We start from the raw sequence: 25,944 nt of genomic DNA on the forward strand, positions 1-25,944 counted from the left end.
TCTGCAAGGCAAGCTAGAATAATTATATATCCAGGAACTGTGGGAATTCTGCTGAAGAAGATTGGATGTAATATGACAGCTTTTCAAGTATCTAATGACCAGAAGGAATTACAGTTTGATATGACCCTTGCTTCCAGACTAAGTGATCACCAGTTCAAACATTTTGATCATGATGCTAGCTGGTTTTCCAGGTGAAAAGGACTACTGGCTATTCATCTGCCAGTAACCAGTGGCTTTATTTCCTTTAGTGACCAGTAAGCTGGTGATGCAGGATGGAGAAGGCTGTGCAGATTGTCTAGAGCAGCTCTGAAAACAACTGGAAGCTCAGTGGTATTTTCGATAAAAATTAATAGGTCAGGAAAAACTTTAGTTCAGAGATTATCTAAGGCCTAGAGATAAGAAATGGAGCAATTTCTTTAGGTTTGGCTGAAAATTAAGAAAATGTGTAAGCCTAATGGCATCTTGGGCTTCCCAGGAGTAATGCTTCCCGGAGGAGGCAGTGAATATGCCAAACACATCAAGACTACTAAGAGAGGAGAGAACTATGATCTCATGGAATTACATTTAGGAATGAGGGGTTAAGGTGGAGACTGTAAACAAGAATAATTTTGACTGTTTTGCAGAGTGGAACTAGGCAATTTCCAGGTATCTCTTCCCATCTAGTCACGTTCCACAAATAGGTCAGGAGTAATTCATCTTTCACTTCAGAATGTAAGAGAGAATCTCTAGAGAGTAGCTGCAGCTTGAGAGAAGGCTATAACACAGCTATCATAGACTTCAGTGGGGCGAGAAACTTACCAAGTAGACATACTGCTGGCAGCTAAAGATGACTTTAATTTTTTCTCTCTTGCAGTAATGAACATGCACAAAGTGTACATATATCCATGCAAGATCTCTCCTACTACTGTACCAAATACCTGAAAGTCATTTGACTTTATTGAGAAGAGTGCCCCTTGAGTAGGAAGAATAGGTATTTTACTTAAGTGACCTGCAAAAGCACTTTAAGACTTGTATGTTAGTCTTCATAGTAGACAGAGAAAGCCTGACTTGGTACTTTATTTCCCTTTTTTTGTTTATACTTGACTAATATCAAAGATGTTGATGTGACCTTTCTGGTTTTGTTATAAACAATGGTCTCTAACCATGCCTAGGGTATGCATTATACTAATGAGAAGCAAAATCTTTAACAGAAATTTCTGACTTCCAAGAAGTTACTAGGCAGTGCAACTAAAGAAGTGACAAAAGAAAGGCTAGACAATTCTGAATGATCTGATAAAGATTTCAAACTTTGTTTTGGGATGCACCTTCATACACTGGAGGCAGGCAAGACTTAGATTATGAATATAAGAACTTTCTTAAAAACAACAAATCTCTTACAAATCCAAAGATGCTGGACTCTTCTAAACTTTATAAACAGTGAGACCAAGCACGTTCCTAGTTCTTATTTAATTTTGTAAATTTTATGTTCTGTTCCAACCTTTGTGTTATCATCCTTATTACACCAGGAATGGAGATTATATGCCCCCTTCAATACAGAAATTCTCTTGCAGTATTCCTAAACATGTCTGCAAGCAATGTTTTCTTTAGTAATGAAGGCAAACATAGGGTTACTGAGACAAGGTGGCTCCAAGTATTGCATCTCACTTGCCTTTCACAGGGTAAGGAGATAAGTTACGTATAGAATGGATACTAATTGTATGGACAACCAGTGCCTATCTTAAATTTGTGCCTAGATGATAGCTTTATTAATGAAGCAGACAGAAATCTTTTTACCTTCTGTAATATCTACTGGAGATATCCAAGGGCAGATCAGAGACTTTGAATTATTTGTTTCTGCTCCATACAAGATCTAATAGATATTTTCCAATCTGGAATGGCAATGACACTGCAACTTGTGTCTCAGCCAGATAAAATACTGAGTGACAGAATTAAGGTAAATACAAATAAATTGTTCCCGAATTGTACTTGTCTTGAGATCTGTTTCACATCTGAAAAAGGGCTACTCAGATGATTGAAGATGAGGGTGCATCACCTAAAAGGAAGGATTGAGGGAAACAGAGTTGTTTAATCTGTTAAGAGGCTAATGGGGGATCTAATAGCAACCTACAACTAGTTAAAAGACAGCTTCAAATACTATGAAACCAAACGCTTCTTGGTAGTAGTAGATGCTAAACCAAAAAGCAATGCACCAGATTTCAGCTTAGAAACTCAGACTGGAGCATAGGAAAAACTTTTTCAGTGGGAGGGTGGTGCAGCACTGGGGCAGATACCCGCAGAGCATGTGAGATCTGTCTTCAGAGGTTTTCAACATGGCTGGATTACAGTGGATCAGGATTTATTGGAGTAGTTCACGCTATTTGGATTTTGCATTATGTAAGCAAAGCATAGAGCCTTAAACTTCAAAGGAAGCTACACGACCAAGTCCCAGTTAACTGTGCTGTCCAGTCCAGGTCTCTGATTCTAATTGTGTTATCTACACAGTTATGCCTCCACTTGTATCTTGACATCGGTCTGCTCTTGCTCAGATCTCCCAACAAAATTTGTCTGAGTTTCTTGACATTCTTGGGACAGGTAGAATGTGAAAGCCTGGAGAGATTACTGATTTTTTTTTTTTGCTCACTCTACACCTACAGACCTTCCTTGCACTTTTGAGAACAGTAACAGCAATATATCCTTTAGTCAGGAGTTGCAGGACCTCACGAATAAGCTGTATTAAAACATGGCAACCTGAGCTGGCAATCACTTATCCTATCTGTCATCTATGTGCCTAGAAGAAATGAGGTCCTTGATTCAGAGAGGAGATACAGAAATGCATTATTTAAAACTTAAATGCTATCTCTGCAGAACAGAATTTTTTTTTCTTTTAGTGGCAGGAACCAAAGAGCAGCGCATGCATATTTTAGACACTGGGGACTGAGGCTAGCATCCTCAGGAATGTATCTCCTCCTGCTGTCTCAGGGAAAAATAGTCATTTAGGCAGATCTGATTCAAAATGAAACTAGGGTGAAAACTGGAGGCTAGGTGAAAAATGAAGTGAGCTAAAAATTTCAAATGTGCTATTATTTTAACACTGGCCCATTTTTCTTCTGTTTCAAGTAATCTTAAGCAGACTGAGAGACATTAATTAAATTAAAATAGAGTTGTAATTATTAATGACTTTTGGACTTGGGTTTTGGAGGCCCAGGTAATATCTGTGTCTCTGCCACTGGCTGGCAATGTGGTCTTGGATATGTCACTTCAATTCTTAATGTCTGTTTCCAGCCTGTGCAATGGAGATTGTAGTACTGTCCTCTCTGATAAAATTTTCAAGATGTATGGAAGAAAAATGTCCAATAAAATGGGTTTAATATAAGTAATATTAATTATTAAGCAAAAATGTGACCTGAAAATTTCTTCCTGTAAATAGTTTTAGATCAAAATGTAACGAAAAATGTGAAAAGCATTTTTGTTGGTGTTTATTTTTTTTAAAACAATGTCAGCATTCCTGGGGTGGGAGGGGATAATTTAGAGATCATAGTCTTTTAAAATCATAATTCAGTTTAGAGCAGATATAATCCTAATATAAGTGGTCTGAATTTTGGTAATTGGCATCTCACTTACAAGTATACATGTTTCCTGGAAGGTGACAAATACTTCTTCCCTTTCCTTGTCCCTGTGTTAATGTATGGAGCAGACTTATTTGGACTATCCAACTGTGAGTATTTATACAAATGTATTCTCAGATATGATCTCCTGTGAAGGTTGTCCACTCATAGCAGCTGCAATGTAATGAGCCTGCATAGAGATACTTTGTTTGAAAATAAAAAATTTGTAGCATCAAATTAGAACCCTGTGGTTCTAAATCCTTAGCAAGACAGTTCCTAAGCTTGTGTTCCTGCAGGGAGTTTACAGCTTGGGGGGAGGGGGGGAAAACCCAAGTACTGAAAAGCTCTATATCACTGGATTTACAGAGACAGAACTAAACTGTTCATTAAAGTTGTATGAATAGGACTTTTTTTTGTTTAAAAGCAATCAAATAACCCTCTAAAAATTATTTACTCCCCACAAATGCCATTTGTCTCAGGATATTCTGTTTTATGTTATCCTTTATTTAGCCTTACTAATATCTTTGTTTGTTGTTTAAATGAATATTTATTTTCAAAATAAAAAAATGCCTTTTGAAAACAAAAGATCAACTAGTTTAATTTTGAAAGTATTGGAAAAACCCTCTTCTATTAAACATCCCTTATTTTTTCCTTTGCCAAAGCTAACCCAGTTTACGAGTAATTTGCTTCCCACCAAAGGTCCATTCTTCATTCACAGTCTTTTATCTGCTCTGCTACATGCTGACACCTTTATAATCAGTGCCCCTAGAGTGAGAGGACCAACGTACACACTGTTTTCCAAGTGGCTTCTCTGCTGGGTGCCCAACTGAAACCTGTCCATTCCAGAGGCTGCTGGGAATATGAAAATATAATCCTATAAATGCTCAAATTGCTGAAAGTAAATAAACAGGAAAGTAAGTCCTTATATTTTGTGCTGTGATACTCGCCTGTCTCACTATTTAAGGTGGACTGAGGAAAAGAAATGGAAGCTGCAATTACAACATGAAAATGACCTGTGTACCTGCAGTTATATATTTCTGCTGCTTCATGTAACAGCAGGCCTTGAAAGCTCTTCTGTTGTGCTGCCACCTTGTGACGCTCAGAGAGGAAGGTGCCAACATAAAAGATGCTCAGAACTAAGACTGCCCATGTTACCGCTGAGACATACAAACTAGGTAATATTTGGAGCTCAGGCAGAGGCTAAAAGGCTGTAAGATACATTTTCATATTTATGGTCTGTATGGACAGAATACGTGCATGGGAAACAGAGCTCTGAATATCTCTGGCAGGAATGTCTGTATTGGGCAAATGCGGGCTGTTTGAATTTTTCATCTTTATTCTCATCTCATTTGAGCAAAACCAAAAAGAAATAAAAATAGAAAATAAAAGTTTAATGGAAATGAGAAAGGATAAGAACTTAATTAGAAATAAAAATACTACTAGAGTCTGGCTTCTCTACATTAATTATTTAGTCATACACTTGTCATCTGTGCTTTCAGGATGACTTTTAAGATGGATCCCATCTCTAAGCTACTCCTCCCATTATGCAGGAAAAAAACAAAAACAAGCCATAGGACTGACTTTAGTCAGTTTTTTTCCACTTGTAACTCTGCCAATGGTCTGAATTCAGGTTCTGGTACTAGTTTGTTGCTACGTAGTTGGCATGAAGGGGACAAACCTTGCAGATTACGTTCTGAATGTGTGTTGGTCCCGAACTTTTACAAGGTAGGTGTCTGTTTCCTTCAAGTTAGGGGCATCTGCACATTCCTCTAGGCATTGCATAGTGACCGATGCACTGAGATACAAAACAATTATTTAAATTTCACCTCATGACTGGCATCGTTTTTTAGACAGCTTAACAACTTTTATTACTGAATAAGCCTTCTTAGACCTCCCCGTGAAGCCTGCCATTCACATTTTCCTGCTTACAGAGAGGCAATTCTTCAAGGCAGAGAAAGCCCTAGAGACCTTGTGTCTGAACTGTCGTCCTAACATGCACCCTCACAGGAGGAATTTGCCGGTTTGTCAGCTCTGACCCACTGCTCTCCAGTCCTGGAAAGGTATTACAGCAAAAGGGACTCCTATCTGACACATAGTTGCTGAGGAGCCTGTTGCACTTCCATCTTTTGGTGAGCCTCTCTTGCAAGGCAACTACTGCATTCTTTTACCAGTTCGTCCTTTACTCCAAGTGGTAGCAGCCTTTTCTTCAAATTTGAAAGCTATGCTTTCAAGTTCTGATGAATACACTGACCTCACAAATGATCGTGTGGCCAATGACTAGTTTCTTGTTGCTCTACTTTGCTTTTTTTTAATGAAGTATTTCTACATGTTTAGTGCTCGGGTTTAATTTCAAGTCTAATATTACCTCTCTACTGAGCAGCAGCAGCAATTTTTTGTGTATCCTTATAGGTCAAGTTCGTAGCACAAAATAAAACACTAATGTAGAATCTTGTTATAAATTAAGTGGAAATTAAGGAGATTTTTCTTATTATTTACCAGCCTAGAACAGAGTCATCTTAACACCCTAAAAGCAGTCTTTTTCTGGGTGGGGGGGGAGGAAACTACAGTCCCCAGGGAAGCTACTCAGCTTCAAGAATTGTTTTTTAAACGAGAGCATACCAGGCAGCAAACTACTGCTTTTGTCCCCATTCTAGTTTGGAGGACTAGTTTGTCCTCATTCATTCTGTGTGGTGTTTTGTATGACATGACAAAAGCTAGCAACCAAATGCAATTGGAGTATTAGTTCTATGAATAAGGAATTAAAGAGAGTGGAAGATACATGAGTCTAGTTCAAAGAGCTAAAAGAATATTTGTAGAAAAGCTAGGTCTATCCATGAATAGGGTGTGACAGCTCATCAAGTATGCTTATTAGGTATTTGAAGGTACCTGAGTAGTTATCACTGTGAGAAAGCAGTCTTCCTGGATACATGCAGAGTCTCTCTGGGTGCACAGCTTATAGGACAGCAAGGTCACAGGAGCAGGATTCTATAAATAGACTTGGAAGCTGCAAAAGAAAAAATAATAGTAGTTAGTAGGGGACATATCAGAGATAGAAAAATGTCTGCTCTCACACTTGTGTTGCAAGGATTTTGCTTGATTTGTTTAGTCTGAACTTCGGGATCACTATTTCCTCTAAAATGACGATGAGAGTAGGCTATAGGCTGTGCAAGCTACACAATGTCCTTGCGGAGAGCAAAAGAGGGGTGTTAAACAGGAACTAGGACCAATTTCTGAGACTTAAGAAAGTGGTGTTGTCTGCAGAGGTTTCAGTGCTTCTTCTGCACAGAGAGTGAGAAGAGTAAATCTTTCAAGACCATAGCTCTTGGTCAATATATATTTATGTAAGTATATCTTGTGCTTTTGTCTGAGGCTGTGTCTGAGAGTGGTATTTTTTGATAAGCACTATGTGTTAAAGTCTACCTTTCTGTTTTGTAAATATTTGTAAAAATTTTCCTGCAGAACTTCTGTATCATGATCCTTTTGCAATTTTTGAGTTGATCATGAAAACAATGAATTCCTGTGTATCCTGTAGTAGAAAGTTAATCTGAGGTACAGGAAGGGGAAAAAATAGTATGCCATTATATTTTGCATTAGCCTTGCAACTTCCTCAATCTTATTAGACTAACATGCCTTCCAGTGTGGAGATCATGTGTTCAGTCAAGCTGCCTTAAAAATTTTCCTGCACAAAATTTTTTAGTCAGTAGTGTCATTTAATCAAAATAGCAGCTTCCCAGAGGAACTTTCATATTTGAAACTTTTTTTTTCTTCAGGAGGTGGTGGTGGGGATTCTGTTCATTTGATCAAGATGTTTGGGTCTGGCAGTTTCAAACAGGGATGTTTTCACTTCTGTTAAAACCAGTTTTTAAATGTAGCTTCTTTTTTCTTGTGTTTTTAAAAGCTGATATTGTTTTACTAACTCTGGAATGATTTTGGTGGCATTTAGTTATGCACATAATAAAAATAAAAAAAAATAGTTTAAAATTATTTAAGGTATTTCTGTGACTATATAGTCCAGTGATATTTTTCCCCTCCCCACCACTGACTACTTTTAAAGGAGACAAAAAAAAAAATGAGCAAGGGCGGGGGGGGCTGTGAAGGAGCAGGCTCATCCTTGCTGTGTGAGGGTTCATAGGAAACTACTTCAGGATTGTACAGATTGGAAAAGGCTGAAAACCACTGCTCCAGTCTGACCTCTAAGATGAGGCTATTGGATATACTTTGGTTCATTCCTGTTTAAACAGCAGCAGCATCGGAAAACATCGCTTTTTGATTCACAGATTTTTGTTGATGGAGGGAATTTGTTCCAATTTCCAGTGAAACATTTTGAAATAGCAGAATTCCACGTAACAAATTATCCTCATCACCTAATACTGCTAGCACTAAACAAACCTTACCAGCGCAAAGGTGCAGGCTGGGTGCTGGGGGGCACCAAGGACGGGTTGCAGGCCCACCAGGGGAAGGAAATGGATTCCTTCCCTGAGAGAAATTAGGAGCTTTACTCCAGCACCGACACTGCAAACTGCCCTGTCTCTTTACAGCCTGTCAGTCACAGTCCCAGAGCGGTATCACTAGGCCTCCCAATCCAGAGCGCTGTGGTCCCAAGAGTGCTGTCAGGCAACAGGCGGGAAACGTTGCCTCACAGATACATCTTTACAAGCTACCAGTCTCATGGCTTTATCAGCATGAGCTCCATTTAATTTAAAGCTGAAGTTTAGTTATCTGTGCAGGTGTCCAAATATGCACTTTACCTTACAATCTGCACAGTGTGGCTGTGCATCACTACGCACTGACTCATTTTCCTCAGAGGTGGTGCTGCTCCCTGGGGGCTGCAGGCCCCGGGAGGGGAGGTACCTCTCCAGGGCCCTGCCCCAGGTCAGGGCTGCTGGGCAGCACCAGCAGAAAGTGGCTTTTGCTTCCCGCCTCCCCGGGGCTCTGTCCTCCAGGGAAAACCTGGCCAAAAAGGTGGGGTGGCTGTCCCCAGGCCTCCCTGTGTGTGTGCCGGGAGAGGGGAGATGAGCTGCACAAGCTCTCCATCCTGTGGCTTTCCGCTTCGTGGCCTGCTGCTTTCACTTCTTTGGGAAGATTTGCTGAAGGAGCTGAACTAGGTAGCTCCTTCACTGCAGATTTCCAGGTTTACTGAGAAAAAAGATGAGTGAAAATTACGGTTAAGCAGATGGTTTAAATTTTTGCATTGCCTTTCTCTGCGGTCTCTCTGTCAGCTTCTGCTCTGCCATGGAAAAGAGGGGAGGAAAATGAAACAGTGCCGCTTCCCTTTATGATGTTAAAGAAATGAAAAATGATTTGATGAACATTTTTTAATCAATGTTCTTTTTATCAAGACAAAAAAGAAAGAAGATAGCTGGATTTTAGCAGGAAAAATGAAGAGTGGAAAAAAAACCTGGCAGCTAGCTCAACTTTTGGACGCTTTGCAATGTTGAAAGGGACATGCATTTAACTGGCTTTTTTTTCTAGATTGAAGGTTATGAATGTGCAGCAAAAAAATGTATTGTCTCAGCAAACTCACCTGCATTTTATTTCTTATGTCTTCAAGGAGAAAAACGTGTTGAAGGGAAAAATACAGGCTTTTTGGCAAAGCTCCATCCCATTTGGGTTTGCAGGGGGGCTAAACTATCAGCCCCTCAGGCAATGGCAACTGCACTGCAATTGCCAGAGGACACACGTTTGCTCTTGGTGTAACCAGTCAGGCCATTTGATGAATCTAATGCAACTGAAATGTACTGCAACTTGGGTTTCAGGAGAAACGTGCAGTAGTTGACCTCCAGCTTCAAGCTGGAGAAATGCTGTGCTTCTAGCCATTCTGGACCACAAAGATACCTCTGTGCGGGTAGTATCATTACTACAAAGGCATGAAACAGGGTTTTTCCACTTGTGTGTGGAGGTTAGAATGGCAAAGAAGAGAGGTATTTAATAAGAATCCACATAAGGGACATTATTTCATGCTGTGAGACAGGTGGACCTTGTAGTTATCTCCAGATCCTTGCCTCAGGAAGCCCACTTACGTCCAGCTCAGGCAGGACATTTCATCTCCACTGGGCCGTGCATTATCTGCTTCAGAGTGCTGCCCCTATCAGATGGCATTTTCCAGTCAGCGTTGGTAGAGCTAGCTCCTAATGCCCTTTCTAGAAACCTTAGACCAAGATAGGGGTTGCTGTGAGCTAGGTTTCCTGCACATAGATCCAAATGCAAGTATGTGGGAGACATGCCTTTTTTTCCCCTGTGAGACTAGGGAAAAAAGAATGAAGGAAGGATTTTTCCCTCTGGTTTTGTAGGTTGAGGCACAGTGCAAGGGGTTGGTAATATAAACAGACCCAAACTGACAAAGGGCATTGTGGCACTGTCTCCTACTACATTAGCTAGTAGCTTGTCTTTAGCCCTTGAGTTATTTTTACTACAGATAATTTGGTTACAGCTGTTCCGCTCCAGTGAAGCAGAGATTAAGTGGGAGGGCGTACTGAAACTGGACTTTCAGCCCCATCAGCAGTTTGTGCAGGATGAAAAAGAGAAATGGTGCTTCCGCTTCTGCTGTGTGGATTAGAAATATACTAATGACTGTATGACTGCTTGAGTCGTGATAGCATCTAGTGAGGGGGGCATCACTGGGAAATAAGCCTCTCTGGTGAAACAGCATGGAGGGGCTGCTGCTAATGGCCTTCTGTTTTGTGGTTTTAAACTGACACAAAAAGAGTGGAAGTGGATCACATTAAGGCTTGCTTCTGAGTTAGGAAAGGGAAAGCAATGATGTTCTCTATGGCTTGGTATTCTTTTCTGTGTCTCTGTGTTTCTGCCATTCATCTCACCACTATAGTTTTGGCTAGATTGGGAAATTATCAGCTAATACATGAATGGCCTGAGGCCTGAGCCTCATGGCTGTCTTGGCACAGCCTTTCGCAGGCCGTGTGAGCTTGCTCAGCCTGTGTCAGACCTGCCTAGAGGCCTTGCAGCCATGTTGGTGCAGTGCTGAGCGCAGCCAGGCCTGTGTGTGTTTCAGCGAGGTTCACACTGAGAAGATAAAGTTATTTTTCCTCCTGAATACTTTTTCAGGCATTGAGTGAAGTAGATGTTAACAGAAAACAGATGACTTTAACGACCTAGGGTAAAACCCCCTCAGGTTTCAGTCACTGTAAGGCCATGATTCCACTGATTCTCAAGGTCTCAGGGAGAAGCAGTTCAGGAAACACTTGTATTTCCTGTGTAAAACTGTTTGAACTCCATCTCCTCTTAGAAACTAATTATAAAGCCTTTCAGGTGTGTTATTAGGGAGAACAAAAAAGCAGCTAGACAACTGAGAAGTAGCCTTCCCCCAACCCCATAGCTGGTCTAGGCTCCTTTATGTTGTCAGTGAGCTTACAGTGCTTGTTTGCCTCTTGATCTGAGCAGCCGCCTTGACCTTTTTCATAGAGAGGTCGAGGACTTTGCATTCACCTCTGCATTCAAATGTATTTAGTTTAAGGGTACTGCATTTGAGCAAGGACTCCCAACTGCTGCCTGTCCTTTGGGCACAGGTTGCACAGAGAGCATGAGTTTTGTGGTGCTGTGTTCCTGTAGTTTGGTAAACCCTAAATTCAAAAACAAAATGAAATAACACCACCCCCCACCCCTCTTCTTTTTGGATACGGTATGGAGGGAAATGCCTGGTTACTCTTGACCCAGGGAGAAGCACGCAATGCCTGCCAGGTTTGTGCATAAGCTGAATTCTACTAAGTTGCTTTGGGAGTTTGGCAGGTCCTGAGCATGTGGTTCATTTGTTCTCCACTTCTGCTTTCCTCAGGAAATAAGTGCAGCAGCTAATCAGGTGATTCACAGTGGAAAGTTTAAAGAGCAGAGTGGGAGCTGCTGCATGCACCAAGATGCCTAGTAGGACTGAAGCAGTAACGCTTATTTCTCTGCATGTGGTTTTTGACTGCAATAGGAGCTGCCAAATCTAGGAGCCCAGGTATGTCAAGAGATTTGCTGTGAAAACAAAAGGAACAGACTGTTAACTGTTGAAGGAAACTCAGTATTATCTGCAACTGGTTTGTTGTGGTAGGATCATTTTCAAACAGCAGAGATTTCAGCCAAAGTTCACCCTAAACGGCAGTACAAGAAGGAAAAAGGATGAGCGGTTTGCTTGTATTCTTTAATCTAGGAATGATAACAGGATTGCAGATATAAGGGGTGTATCTGTTGCTGCTGCTGCTGGTAGAGACTTGTTAGATTTTGTTTAACTGCACGTCCTTATGTAATGAGCTGTTTTGAGGTGATCAGAATTGCCCTGGTCTTGTTCAAGTTTGTTGCAACTATGTTGTCTGTGACTGACCAGAAGCATTCTGTTTGCTCTTGAGGTGGGGACATTACTTCACTTCCAGGAGGACCACATCTCAGAAGCACATATACCCAATATCTCTGCGTCTCTCTTGCCTGCAGTAAGGGTATATGCAAGTCAGAGAAGAAATTGTTCCCAATTAGATATTTAGAAACTACTTTTTAAAATGGAAAAAATGAAGAGTGGGTACATGAGGGAGAGCCTAAGTCAGTTTTATAGCTACTTTTGGATTGCATGGAGATGGTCTTCAAGCAGAAATAAAGAGAAATGCAGTTAAGTGTTTGAAAATGAACAAACGATTTGTGAGGTTGTACTGCAGAAATGCCTTGTCCAACTTAGATGTACTCAAAAAGTAGAAGTATGCTTGGACAAATTAAGTGCTAATGTAAATGAATGCAACTCCTTTGGCAGTAATAATGTCAAACCTTCTTGAAACAAGATGAAATGGTATTTATATTGCTGAAAAAGTAGGGGCCATGTCCTACCGAAATAGGACTTATTCTTTGAACAATACTCAACATTCTCTAAGCTGGCAAGTGTTTTAAAACCCCTCTGTTCTTTGTATTTTGTCAGCGATTTGTGTTTCAAGACACCAGCCAGGTTAGGTTCCTATTTTTAAAGCGCTGTGCCAGAACTTAGGATGAGAGAATATCCTCCCCATAAAATTTACAATTAAATGGACCTGGCAAGGATGGGTAGGATATTTAATTTTACAACATGTTTTAATTCATTGCAGTCCTTGTATTGGAGAAGGTAAATAGAGTGACATCAAAGTGTAAATGGTTTTGGTGGCGTTTTTAGGTTTGCCTCATAAAATATGTCAAGTATGATCAGTAGGCATAGGACTGATAGGTGTAGGTAATTTAAAAGCAGAGAGGGTTCAGGGAGGAAGAACCGAGGTGATTAAGAGGGACAGAGGTAAGAGAGTAGTAGATGGACAGCATCTGGCACAGTTTTCTTTCTGAGGTACTGTCATTTCCTGTGAGCAAAATGGTGTAATCCACAAAGAGGGAGTTGGTGATTGAATTGGGAGAGAACCGGAATTTGTGAGATAAGATGGTTCATAAAAGAAACAAGTGATGCCTTCTACTGCTTGGGTCTGTTATGACATCCGACAGCTTTCCTGGGGAGGTAGTGGAATCCCTGCTATTAACATTTAAAATGATTGTCTGGTATGACTGTTTAATGAGCAGACTTATCTTGGCTGACAAGGAAAGGAAGGAGGTATAAAGAGATATCACACAGTGGATTTTTGGGGTGCTGTGAGCTGTGTGTTTCTGATAGTCACCAGAATCCTAAATTTTAATAGTCAAGAAATGGCTATTGGGAGAAGGAATACTTAAGGCAGTTAGTGCTAGTACTAGGGGTCTGATATTTAGTCTAATATGTCTCTTGTCATCTGGACAGTTGGAGTAAATAACGAGGCAAATTGTAGTCCTCATCTTGCTTTCATATACTTTTGGAGATTAAAGATTTCCATATGTGCTCAAATATCTGACATTTTTTGCAGATACTTATCATAAAAAGTGGACCATACTCTGAAATTTGGTATGAGACTTGATTGTGTTTTGGTCAACCATCTTGTCATGAGATTCTTCTCTGATAACAAATTATTTTAGATATATAAGCAAACTTCTTGGTCTTGGTGCAGATTGAGATTTTGTAGCTGTATGGGATCATTCTTTGGACTTCTGGGGGAGTTAATTCCAGATAAATATAATTAAGATGTAATTTTAAAAGTCATGCTTGTTCAGCCAGTACGCTTTTAGTACCAGCGTTCTGCCTGTCCTTCTGCCAGCTTTGGTCAGGCTTTTCTTGCTTTTTGTCTTAACCAGTGTGAAAAGGCGTAGCCACATTGCAGTGTGATTTCACGCAAGCTTCATTTAGAACAAAAGGGAAAATACATGAATAAGTTCCACTTCCTCTCTGTTACCTGACACTACTTTCTGAATGATAGCATCAGGTTTATCTGATGTATTTTCACTTTCATATCTTTTAAAATCTTTATTATTTAGACTTACTTTTTGTATCATTGTAATATTTATAACTTATCAAAACTAAAATAAGCCATTAATTTACACTGAGGATCAGTACAAATGGTGGGATGTAGTAGAGAGCCAACATAAAAGGTATTTTCAAAGTATCTAAGCCATCCTTAATACCAAAGATACTTGAATGCTAGACCCTGTGATGTTGTGATTGGTCTGGAAGGATAATTATCCTCCAAGAAAAACAGAAAATGCAAAGGATTTAGAAGTCTGAATGAAATTGTAGATGCGAGAAGCAAGAAAAGGCTATGAGGAGCAGGAATACATAAAGGAGATAGTGCAAGTGGAGACAACAAGACTAATACTAGAGGACTGATATTTATTCTAGTATACCTCTTGTTGTCTAGACAGTTGCAGTAAATAAGGCAAATCACAATCCTCATTTTGCTTTCATGTACTTCTGTAGATTAAAGATTTCCATGTAAACTCAAATGTTTTACATAGTCTGTTACATTAAGGTCTTCATTAATGATGTTGCATGTGCATATCTGGTTTTAATAGTATCTGTGGAGAGGAAAAGTATTCTTTCATTACGTAGATCTGTAGAGTGAGAATTTTTTGAGTCACCAGCCCTGCTTGCCTTAGCTGTGCCACCAGCAAGAAAGGCCTCGTAAGTAAATTATGAATAGAAAGAGAGAAAATTGGTAATCACATTTGCGGTGCCATTCAGTGCAGTACAGTTCAAGCTGCGATGTTGATGGTCAGTCGCTGACCTTCTGAGCCAGCGTAAGCACTTCATTTCATTTCTCCATGCCTCAGTTTCACAATCTGTAAAATGCCTCTATAAAGGGTTTTGGGTTTCTCTATACAAATGACTAAAGTGAATGTAGGCACTGGGAGTGAGTTACTTGTTACTCAGCATTGATATAGGCTTAGCAGAGTAGCTTGCAAGGTGAGAGATTTCCTTTGGGAAGGGTGCCATTTGGGATGCGAGAGCAGCCTCATTGAAAAAGTAACTCTGAACTATGCTCACTGAAACCCCTAAAACAGTACCCAGGCTTTCTTAACACACTGTACAGCTTCACAATGAGTCAAGTGGGCTGAAATCCCATACCAGGGTTAAGTATAACATATGACAAATGTAACTCCCACGCAGTCATGAGGAACAGTCTTCCTGTTTACTCTGTACAGAGAGTCATCACACTTTTTCTGCTCACCGGGCTGTGTTGTCTTAACACAGATAATTAAGGAAAACAACAGCAGTGAAACACAAAATGTTGTTGAAGGAGGAAGTTCCAGACTGACATCCCTGGAGACTGATCAAAATTTTGTAGCTCTCCATCTCCTAGAGAAGGATGGAGTATGGGCTGTGGTAGAGTAAGTTACCTTCTTCTGTGGTGTGAAGGATCATAATCAGCATCCAAGCATGCATGTCTGCAGGGACCATCAGCTTGCTGCAGGTGCTGTGGTGCACAGTGACAAGATAATGTCACCCTCTTCACCTCTGCAATATGGAGCTACTGTGTGAGTGTGGAAGTGAAACTGGTTCATCTGGCTTGGAGTGAGCAGGACTCAAGCAGTAAGCAAGCTGCACAACTAATGGATGGCAAACGAAGAGAATCCAAAATAGTATTGGTGTTGGCTCATAATTTCTAAACCAGGCTCATAATAGTTTTATTAAAAAATTATTTTAAGGGGTATATGTATTGGTAGAGCGGGAAATCTGACTTATTTTTTTAGTGACATTTGCTTTGGCATTTTTATTGACAAGCTAGAATGGCAATCAAAGAGACACTGTAGAGAAGGAACCTATTTCCTACAAATGGAGGTACATTGGTGTTTTACTTTGAGGAAGTGTAATGATGTGTTAAAGATTCTTCTAGGCTCTTAAAAGACAATGTATTTGGTAAGTAAAGTGATGAGCTATGTTCCTCTTGGTGACAACTCCTCAGCTGCCTGCCCACACTATGATAATTTGTGTGTGTCATGTTTTGAGTAGTGAGATGATGTCCTAGACACCAATAAGCACATGGCTGATTTTGATGGAAACTGGAGAAGCCTAATTGCCATTGCTGTAAGCATTGTCATTATGTAGGCTCTGGGTAGCAGGGTGAGCTCACAGATGGCAAAGGAGTAGGGTTGCTGTGAATTCCACGCTGTATCACTGACCTCCCAGAAGACTGTGGATGAAAACAGGGCTGGAAAGTAGAGGAGAGGACTTGGAGTTGAGATGAGGGTACCAGAAGGATTCCTCTACCTATAGTGCAAGATGGACCCATTGTAGGCTCAATTTGATGGAAATCAGGCTGCTAGAAGCAACTTCATTGAGGCATATCCATTTCAGTTTACAGGATCAGCAAAACAGGTAAGGCTGTAGTGAAAATACTTACCTCTTGAACAGAGCTGTACGTATGCAGGATAGAAGAGATGAATGGTGCTGCCTATTTGGACCAGCACATCCATGTGGGGATTCCTTGGCTTTTTTACACAGCTGCTGTTCCAGCCAGTGCTTCAGCCACACTGTAGTTGGGGAATGCATCAGAGATGCACAGCTTAGTTTAGCATGTGTTCTCAATGAAACATGTAACCTTGCTCTTAGGTAGTGCTCTTCTGTTCCAGGTCTGATGATGGAACAGTTATGACTTGTTTTACAATTGGGGTGACTGAAGTATAGGGAGAGGATCTGGCTTGGTGGCAAACCTCAGGCTGGGATCTGGATTTCCTTCATGGTTTACCAGCTTGTCCTGCCAAAGCCCAGATGAGTTGTGTAGCATATGCGCACGTGTGTCATGGGTCGTGTGATTGTAAGATAGTAATGCACTTGTCCAGGAGCAGAGTGCTTTGCTATCAGAATTGGAAAAGAGTCAGTGGCTGCCAGTGTTTCCATACTTGTAAACTCCCCAACTCCAATAGTTAAGATGGTCAGTGTCTAGGCTCATTGGATCAGTTGACTGGTAAGAGATGATGCTAACTGTAAATAACACAGTATCTTTAACTTCAGGTCTCATTTCAGCATGGAGACAGCAGCTGAACTCACATGGCAGCTGGAGGATTCACCTGGCAAAGCAGGACAGCAAGAGCAAAGCCCTGATGATGGAGACAAAGCAGAAGTGCCAGGACAGCCTGCACACAGCAAGGACAAGCCACTCCAGAGCCATACCCTCCAGTGGGAGATTCTAGGCAGACAGTTTGTAGAGTATGAGCAGATGGCTCCATTTCTCATCCCAGAGGAGCAACAGAGAAGGCTGCTGGACTTTCTTCCCCTCTTCTTAAAGGTTTGTTCTCCTTTTTGCCTTTGGTGCAGATGCTAAGGATGTAAATTTGAGTTTCTGTTGCTCTATCTGTTCTGTGGTCACCCTAACTGCCAGTGGAGTTAATTGGAGCATGATCCCTTTGTTTAGATTATAATAACTGTTATTTTATTGGGATCCTGGGGAAACAGTTTCTTGTCCTCCTTCTGTCTAAGTAACCTGCTATGTTAGCATAAGAAAAGTATATGGGGGGGACATGAGAAAAGTATGTGGGGAAGCACTGCTTTACTTTCATGAATGGCTAAATTCTATTCTTGGAGTTAAGGGATGTGTTGATGAGATAGGCATGTTTCAAAGACGCCGCTTCATGTCTGCCTCATCTATTTTATTACTTAGCAGGGGGCTGAGCACAGTTTCAGTCTGGGAAAATGTGGTTGTGGCATGTAGCCAGCTAGGGGAAATGCAGGGTTACAGTCTTTAGATGGAATTTTTGGGTTGATGACAGTGCTGATATCTAATTTTAGTGTTTGAGAGAGGATTTGTGTTATAGACAAGGAAATTGTGGCATGAGGAGAGGAAAGTTGTACTGTCGGTGAAGGACACAACTGAGAACGAGAGCGCTTTAGTTAGCAGGCTGCCCTAACCCATGCCCTAGAGCTTCCATCAGCCAACAATTTCTGAGATGGCCATGTTGAAAGGTGAAACTGGAAGAGCTCTGTAATGGATGAGAGCCATTGTTGGTTTTATTCGCTAGAATATGCAAAATGTACAGGGAACTGTTTGAGTGGACCATACAGCGACAGAATGGCAGAGCTTATACTGAGAGGAGCAGAAAACCTGGCCTATCTAAAGTGCACTGTGGCCATGTTGCAGTACAGAAGAACTGTTTTTCTCTTGAATTACCTTGGATGTTCATGGGTATGGATTCTGCGTTTTTACACTCTCTTACTATGTAAATCCTTCAAAAAGAAAATAAAATCTTTTTGGTGAAAACCTATTTTAATGATGGCATATTTCAGCCATCTGTTCTTGTGAGTTTTTGGCGTTTGTGAGTGACCAAACTCAAATCCATCTGTTCCCTACCTAGCTGAACTGTTTTTCTAAAAAGAAGTCAGTGGGTAGGTGAGGGGAAAAAAAAAAGTTAGTAATGTGGTCCCTCTGTTCATATGAAGCATTGTGGGACATGAAAAGTGGTATTTTGTAGTGACAGGGACATTTTTAACTACGTGTGCAGGGAAATCACTGTGCACAGGACCATGAAATCTTTGGTGTCCATGAGACTAAAGCAGGAATAGCTTCCATATAGTAATAAATATTTCATTCAGCTGGATGGAGCGTGAACCTGTGAAGCTTGTAAGTCCTGGTGCAGAACAGGACTTTGAAATTGGTGTAGATGCTGATGTCAGCAGCACTGAAGCAGGTCTCTCATTTGTCTCAGTGTGATGCAACCAATTGAGTTGCGGGTAGGATCTGGTGATACCTATGGTGAAATTTGCTGTGTTGGGGCACAAGTTTTCCCTGCTCCAAGGCAGTGCAGACAAAATGAATGGAAGAGTCTGAAAAGGCAGTGAATGTATAGCCTGCAGTTTCAGAAGCAACCTTCTCATTTAGTCTAAATAGCCCTACAGATATTTTATGATTACTGAACAAAGCTTTCACTTTTCAGCACTTCCTCTCAGCTTCTGGAGTTGTTTGCATAGAAGAGTGTTCCTCCTGGACCGAAGGCTATATTTGAGCAGAAGAGCTGTTGCTCTGTGTACATGCCTGTCACTGGAAATGAATCTCTGTCTCTCTGCATATGGCACTACATGTGCTGGGGCATACTTGGCTCTCTTGGGAGCTCACCACTGCTTTATCAGCTCACAAAAATTCTAGCTTTGAGAAGGGGCAGCGTTCCTTCTTCAGCTCTTCAAAGTCAGATCAAGACTGATAATCTGACAATTTTTTGTAGAGAAGCACCTTATTCCATGGATCTGCTTTTTAAACGGCTTGCTGAATATTGCACTGTTCTTTTTCTGAGGCAGCAGAAACAACTTGTTTACAAGATACAGCCTTTTTGCTTGGAGCAAAAGCCATCTATTCTGCTTTTCCTAGAGCTGTTATCAGACCTCCTGTCTTCCTTCTTCTTGAAGCTCCATGTAAAACATACATCCTTAATATTTTAAGGGTATAAATTCATCCCAACAAAAATAGGCTTTGCTATTGTCTCTCCAAAGTGCTCCCTCCCCTTCTTGTAAGCAATGTATTGCAGGCTTTTTGTGATGTTCTCCTGCCGAGGTTTTCCTGTCTCAAATTCACAATGAAATTGAAATTCTCAGATCTCAAGGTTTCTGAGTTCTGTTGCGGCTTTAGTTTTTGAATACCATATAGTGAAGATGAAATAAACAAACCTTGGCAAGACGAGATTCTATAGAATAACTTCAGATTTACTGATCATTAACTAAGTATGAATAACAAGAATGCCTTCCATTTGAAGGTCATTTTTTGGAGTGAAATTTTCAAAGGACTGAGGAAACTGTTACTGAACAAAGGTGACAAAAGCTATAAAATCTAGATGTTTTAGGAATTAAAAATTGAACAGCAAAGCAGGAAATTGCTTGTTTATCATGACACATGAGAAATAAACTTTAGTGCCAGTGGGTCAAAGGACAGCTATTGCCCAGGAGGCCAGCTGAGTATTGCTAAGGGACTGGCAATGTGCATATGCATAACTGTCATGAGTTTCCCTTCTGTAGGGCTGAACTTCACATGTTTTAGGTTTGAAGAAAGTTACTTTCTGATTGCAGTAATGCTCACAAAGACAGGATTTTAAATTCTCTATATGTCCATTCTGAATATATTCAGAATGGACATGTGAATTTCTCATTAGCTTAACACTTGGTTTTGTGGTCTAAGAGAGATTCTTCCCCTTCACTTTTCTTACATGTATCAGTGAGCTTTGCAATGCTTTGTAGGCGTTTAGGTTCAGATATGTAGCTAGAGCATTTTGTCTTTGCATCATTGATTTAGGAGTACATTACGGACGATCCGGCCCTTTAGCTTTGAGTCATCATGTCCTTCTTCATATGACTTTTACGCCCTTCATGTACCAGCCTTCTGCTTTGTGCGAAGCCTCTGAGCTGGCTTGGGGAAATGCATCTCAGTTTGAGTGGCACATATTATGAAGTTCTTACAGAAACTACCTTACTATTATTTAACAGGGGACTCTGCATAAGTCTTTGCCCTCCCTGGAGGATTTCATCTCTTGCTTTTCCTTTCCTTGTTTGATCACGCAGATGCCAGTGCATCTCTCTCATTTTGTCTTAGAGTGCTTTAGCACTTACTCAGTTGCCTGGAGAGAGAGAGGGCACTAACAGGAGCCATCTGGGGTGTGGAGGCTCATTATTTATGGATACTTCTTGATGTAGAAGGAAAAGGTGTAGGAGGAAAATGTTAGATTGTGATTCAGGCCTAGGCTGGGAGTCATTTTAATGTGCCCTCTGTATCTTTCTTCTTGGTATCTCAGAAAGTATCAGAATGTTCTATTACATGTCTGGCTTTTGAGCTAGCATCTCTCCATGAAGTATGGAATAGGAAGGACAGATGGCAACAGCAGACACAGGGAACTTGTGGCAGAGTCTTAAACATGTAGAAACAGCCTTAAGAGGAAGAAATAAAATCAGATTACATTGATACCATATTATTTGAGTTTCCTCTGAAGGCAGACATCCTGGAATGAAGTCAGGTTGATATTCTTCCAGATACAGATCTTTTATAGGTTTAAAGATGAATATGGAACTGATTAGGTCTGTTCTTAAACGAGAGTGTATTCTAGAGGTTGGTGTCTGACCCACAGATAGATCACCTATGAAATTAAATCAGAATATTAGTGGCCTGATCTGTAGTGAGTTAGACTTCACACAATATTTGCACAATGGTAGCATTGCTATGAACGTTTGACAACTGCTCTCTGCTGAGTATGGTCCGAACTTCTGTAATATTCCTTGCTCTTTCTGTTAGCAGAAGAGTGAGTATAACAAGTTATTTCTGAAGTGTTCAGAGGGTGTTGTTCTTTGAGGCAGAGGGGCAGGAATTTATCACTGTTTTCTTCTGAAAAAGGGTATAGCTTAATGACAAACATTGTATCTTCTTAAGTAGCTGTGGGGTTATTGTCATTGTGTTTGCCCAGCTTGCTTCTAGTCTTTCCAGTTCTTCTCTCATTTCTCTATCAGAAGTGTAGGAATCGGTGGACCTTGTTCCTGCAACTGAGGGTCTCTGAAAATCATTTATGGTCACCATGTGAAAAAAAACCAGCATGTTGGGGTTTTTTTTGTATTGTTGATTGACTGAAAATTAGTTGATAGGCAGACTGTGTGATTGCATTTCACTCTTTTGTAGCCCAGAAAAGAGAGTTGGGTGCAGTTCCAGAGGTCAATGCAGTAAAATTAAGTAAAAAGTAGTGCTGGCCTTATTGCCGATAGACAGCTGGCACTTTGGGGAAAGAAATAGCTTGCCCACAAGCTTCCATCAGCAAAGAAAGAACAAGTAATTGAAAGCGGTGGTAGGGAAGGAAATAATGTTTATAGAACAACTTCTTTCACAAAGAGTTGTACTGATTTCTTGGCAGACAGTATTATGGGGTGTCTGCTCCAAATTATTTTAGGAGAACAGATGTCTTATTATTTTTGTTACCTTCCTTTCATCATCTGGCCTTACAGCTTGATTTTTCTGAGCTTTTAGAAGGAGGAGATTTTTGTAAAGAAAATTTGCAAGGTTGCTGGGAACAGAGGTGTCTCAGCCTGGTATTTAGAGATGAATGCTGCACTATTCCTAATATATTGATGTGTGTAGCTTTGGATGTTCTATAAAAATAATAGTACATGAACCTCAGAGGCCAGTTGAGTGCAATAGTATTAACCTACTGGAATATTTTTTATTCCTTTTGGATATTTTTTTCCTCCCCAGAGTCAAGGCTAAGAAGTATTTGAGAGGGGATCTGTTTGTCAGACAGGGAATCATCAAGTCTTGCTGTTGTTCCACTTGTCAGTTTTGCATTGAATTGCTTGTCCATTCTTGAACAAGTGATTTATAAACTTATTTATAAATTGTTTATAAACTTGTCTATACATTTATTTTCCTTGGCTAGCTATGCATTTAGGACTATATCTTCCTATTTTGGGGTGCTTATTATAGCATAGGAAATGTTTAGAAATCCTGAACTGGTAAACATTTACTGTCATAGTCTCAGAATTTTAGAATTGCATCTTTTCCTGTATTAGCACCGATCTGTACTCATGCTGTAAGCTAGCTTGTAATGTTGTGGAATAAATACTAAATTGGCTGAAAAATACAAAAGTACAGCATTGTTCACACATTAAGGAAAAGTATAAAATCAAGAGGCTTCTGAGGTAGAAAATAGCCGCAGCTGGCATGAAGCTGCCAATTAGCTGCCCGCTAGATGCTCAGAGCCAACATTTTGTCAAATTTTGATGAAATGCTGTCCTTTGTGCGAACTTTGCTCATTATAATGTCATTATAATACCAAAACACACCTCCATCCCGAAGGCTACCCGCCTCCAAGGTGCGACCACTCCTTCTTGAGTCTGTGCCCTGAATTTCTCGTAAACTATACCTTTAATTGTGAAGCGAGAGAAATTTACACCAATCATGATAAAAGTATGTATGACTAAAGTCACTCAAACTCCACCTTGAAGATAACAAATAGTATAAAAATAGCCCAAGAGAGGGGGGATACCCAGGGAAGACACCATCATAAAGAATTACATCACTGACTTCTGGGATCAGTTGACGGGCTGAGCCTCTCTTCCCCCCCCATAGGGACGCCTTTGGGTAAGACTTAGATTATACCGAGTGCTTCCTCGGGAAACTTAGAAATTTCTCTAGAGACTCTCTTTTTCTACATTTAAAGCCAGGCTGTATCGTTTATAACTTTGTCGCGCGTTTTGTATATGTAACAATACTTTCATTTGCACGTGCTTTGCAGACAGTGTATTTATCACCGGCAATCCTAAGAACCTATATATCTGTTGTTTAAATAAACTGCACTTTTTTAAGTAGCTAGTCGTTTTGGTTTCTCAGTGAACGCGACCAAAGACTGGAGAGTGGCCGTGCTAGTTCATGAGCACGACTAGACTGAAGGTGCAGTCCACTATTAGTGTATCCAAATCGTAATAGTTTAATACATATTAAACGCGATTGGACTGATAGTGCTGAATTGGGCATCACTCAGAATTTAAACCTAGCCGCACCTAGCCTCCCACCTCGGTGAGGAGTGTTAGAACGCAAGGGGGTTTATCTTCTGCTAAAACCGCTTTGCCCCTTTTCACGCAACAAATGTAAATTCCCGGACAGGCAGGGTTGTCATTCCAGGCCTGGCAGCTTACATCTTAACCTCATAGGCAGATGGGTTAGGCAACACATATTGCTGCAAAATCACATCCTAGTGCCTTTTGGGCTAGAATATTTCTGTTTTTTCAGCTCATTTCCTCATGTTTTCTTTTATTTCCTTAGTTTGCAACAAAGATTATTTCTGTCCTGAAAGAAATGCTGATTTATGAGCTTTACTTTCCTCCTAAAATAGAGCAGAATTGCAAGGCAGAAACTTTATGAATGTATTTAAAAAAAAAAAAAAACAAACAACGAAAACCACACACCTCCTCCAACCCCAAACTAAAAAAAACCCAAACAACCAAACCATAAAGGATTTTGCTTGTTTGTTTGTTCTGTGATATTAAGGTTTTTTTATATAAATTTATTGACTTGAAAGGAATCATTAAGTTTCAGGTGAGTCTTGGCCAGTATACTGATGCCTGGGAGCAGTAGTCCTGTATTACCGTGGTGTCTTTTTGACAGAGCTGTTACAAATGCTCTATGAGAGCAGCACTTCCAGTCCCACTTCAGTCTCTAAGTAGCTGAGACTGTGCAATGACTGACTGAATGGCGAAAATACAATTTTTATTTTAAATTTTTATTTCATTGAAAACTTGGGTTTTGTTTATGATTAACTTCAGTTTTGGGGAGGCAAGTTTTTGGAGAAGGATATACTTTCACTGAAAAATTCTTGGACAACTGTAGCTATAACCTCTTCAGGGTAGAGGGTGTTGTATTTCAAAAAGGACTAGCATGCTTTTTGATACAAATAATTAGTGACACAGGGGCTATGGCAAACATTTATGTTTGTTTTGATTGTATTAAATGGAGAAAATAATGTAAATGCTCTCTAGTACGTGCATTACATGATTCAAAAAGTAGTTCCAGGTTGACTTCTGTATCTGTAGTGTCAGGCTCCTGCCTGTCTGGCAAATGCTGCTTAATGGACTATATTGGCTGGGGAGGGAAATTTGCAGGGCAATATTAGCTTTATGTTTGTTTGTTTATATTTATTAGTGCTTCTCAATCTACCAAAGACATGCTGTATCAGAAAGACTTAACAGTTACACTTGGATTTCAGGCCTGGGAACAGTCTGCTGGAGTAATCGTATTCCCCAACATTCAGCTATTAGCCAGTGAGGTTTCCAAGCTTCTGACAAAAGAAATTAAGAGGAACCTCAATGGCAAACCTGCAGGTAATGATCCCATACCGTAACTACTGCATCCACTTATTCTGGGAATGTGCTGACATTCAGCTGTCCTCTGTACTTACAATTAGGGCAATAAAGGGGCAACAGGAGAATGCTAAGTGTGGCAAGCCAGATCTTTTAGTAGGTGCGAGCTAGCACTGGTTTTGGGTGATTGCACTGAAGATCTGGCCTTGTATGCTGTGATGACCTTGATTTTTGGAACTTTTGTAGCTGGAAATGTATAATACTGCAGCTAAGCAGTAAAAGAGTAGGCTACACGCCATTCTGAGGTGCATTATTTAATGAAAAAAATACTGCTAGCCACACATGGCTTTCCTCATAGCTGTTGTAAATTCTTAGCACTGGTCAGCTGGCAGACTTCATGAACTGAGCTGGTATTCCCAGTGAAGCTTGTCAGTTTGGAACACATAGTTTACATGAACTGACCTGAGCCTGATGCTGGATAAAAATCCTTTTATGTCCTTCTGTTCACTTCAGTGGACTCCTGCTACTGTAACTTTGTTAAACTTGTCAGATCTGTTAAGAAAGGATCAATGCAGTATTTTCATCTTTCATTAAGGAATTGAAGTTTAATGTTTTTGTGGTAACAGAGGAAGCTCGTCTTGCTTTGGAGCAATTGTTGCAACAGAAAGGGGAAGCAGAAGATGGCCGTTTGCTCCTGAAATCAGTGTATCTGCTCTCACAGACTGACTTGGTAAGAGAAACGTCTACAAAGGTTGTTTTTTTTGTTTTGTCTTGTTTTGTTTTTTTCCTTTTTATTTCAGAGAAGCTGGGTAGCCAATCAACAGTGGAACACCTAAGTCTCATAATGCTTGCATTATCTCCAATGCTTTGTGATTCAGCATGCCCAGGGTATATGGTCAGATAGATGACACACCACCAGGTTTATAGTCTAGGTTTTTTTAAAGGAGGGAAGTAAGCGCTCTGTGCTTTCAGATACCCTTTTTATTTTGATCATCAGGCAGCTGTTTTTTTCTCATGTTGCTCTGATTTATCTTTTTTTCTTTTTTTTTTTTTTCCCCCCCTTGTGGATCTTCAACCTTTGTCACTCCAGCTAACATATCAAAACCATGACTAGTAAGGATCTGTCTGTCTGGTAATACAGTAGTTGGATTTTCCATCCTGATAGCTGCTCACTTTGAAGCATTTCAAAGCATTTCACAAAATTTGCTTGTACACCCATCAGACTGTATGTAGATGCAGACTGGCGTCAGCAGT

The 25,944-nt window shown here is 40.4% G+C and overlaps 2 protein-coding genes across 5 annotated transcripts in view; one reads left to right on the forward strand and one right to left on the reverse strand.

Moving 5' to 3' along the window:
• The window catches only part of ARHGAP22 (Rho GTPase activating protein 22), a 161,000-nt gene extending 154,414 nt beyond the window's left edge, over positions 1-6,586 (reverse strand). For both annotated transcript variants that reach the window (XM_074591170.1, XM_074591168.1), the window contains exon 1: positions 6,471-6,586. In XM_074591170.1, the coding sequence (XP_074447271.1) occupies positions 6,471-6,513 (43 nt within the window). In that variant the 5' untranslated portion in view covers positions 6,514-6,586. The remainder of the gene's footprint in view (positions 1-6,470) is intronic.
• Positions 1-25,944, forward strand: part of WDFY4 (WDFY family member 4) — a 161,983-nt gene that overhangs the window by 1,459 nt on the left and 134,580 nt on the right. Inside the window, exons 1-4 of one of the 3 annotated variants that reach the window (XM_074591164.1) lie at positions 11,405-11,538; positions 16,897-17,170; positions 24,597-24,711; positions 25,317-25,420. In XM_074591164.1, the coding sequence (XP_074447265.1) occupies positions 16,910-17,170; positions 24,597-24,711; positions 25,317-25,420 (480 nt within the window). In that variant the 5' untranslated portion in view covers positions 11,405-11,538; positions 16,897-16,909. Of the gene's footprint in view, positions 1-11,404; positions 11,539-16,896; positions 17,171-24,596; positions 24,712-25,316; positions 25,421-25,944 lie in introns of those variants that run through there. The other 2 variants (XM_074591167.1, XM_074591165.1) reach the window with 2 other exon arrangements.

The sequence above is a fragment of the Larus michahellis genome, chromosome 6 (genome assembly GCF_964199755.1).
Source record: "Larus michahellis chromosome 6, bLarMic1.1, whole genome shotgun sequence".
NCBI lineage: Eukaryota > Metazoa > Chordata > Aves > Charadriiformes > Laridae > Larus > Larus michahellis.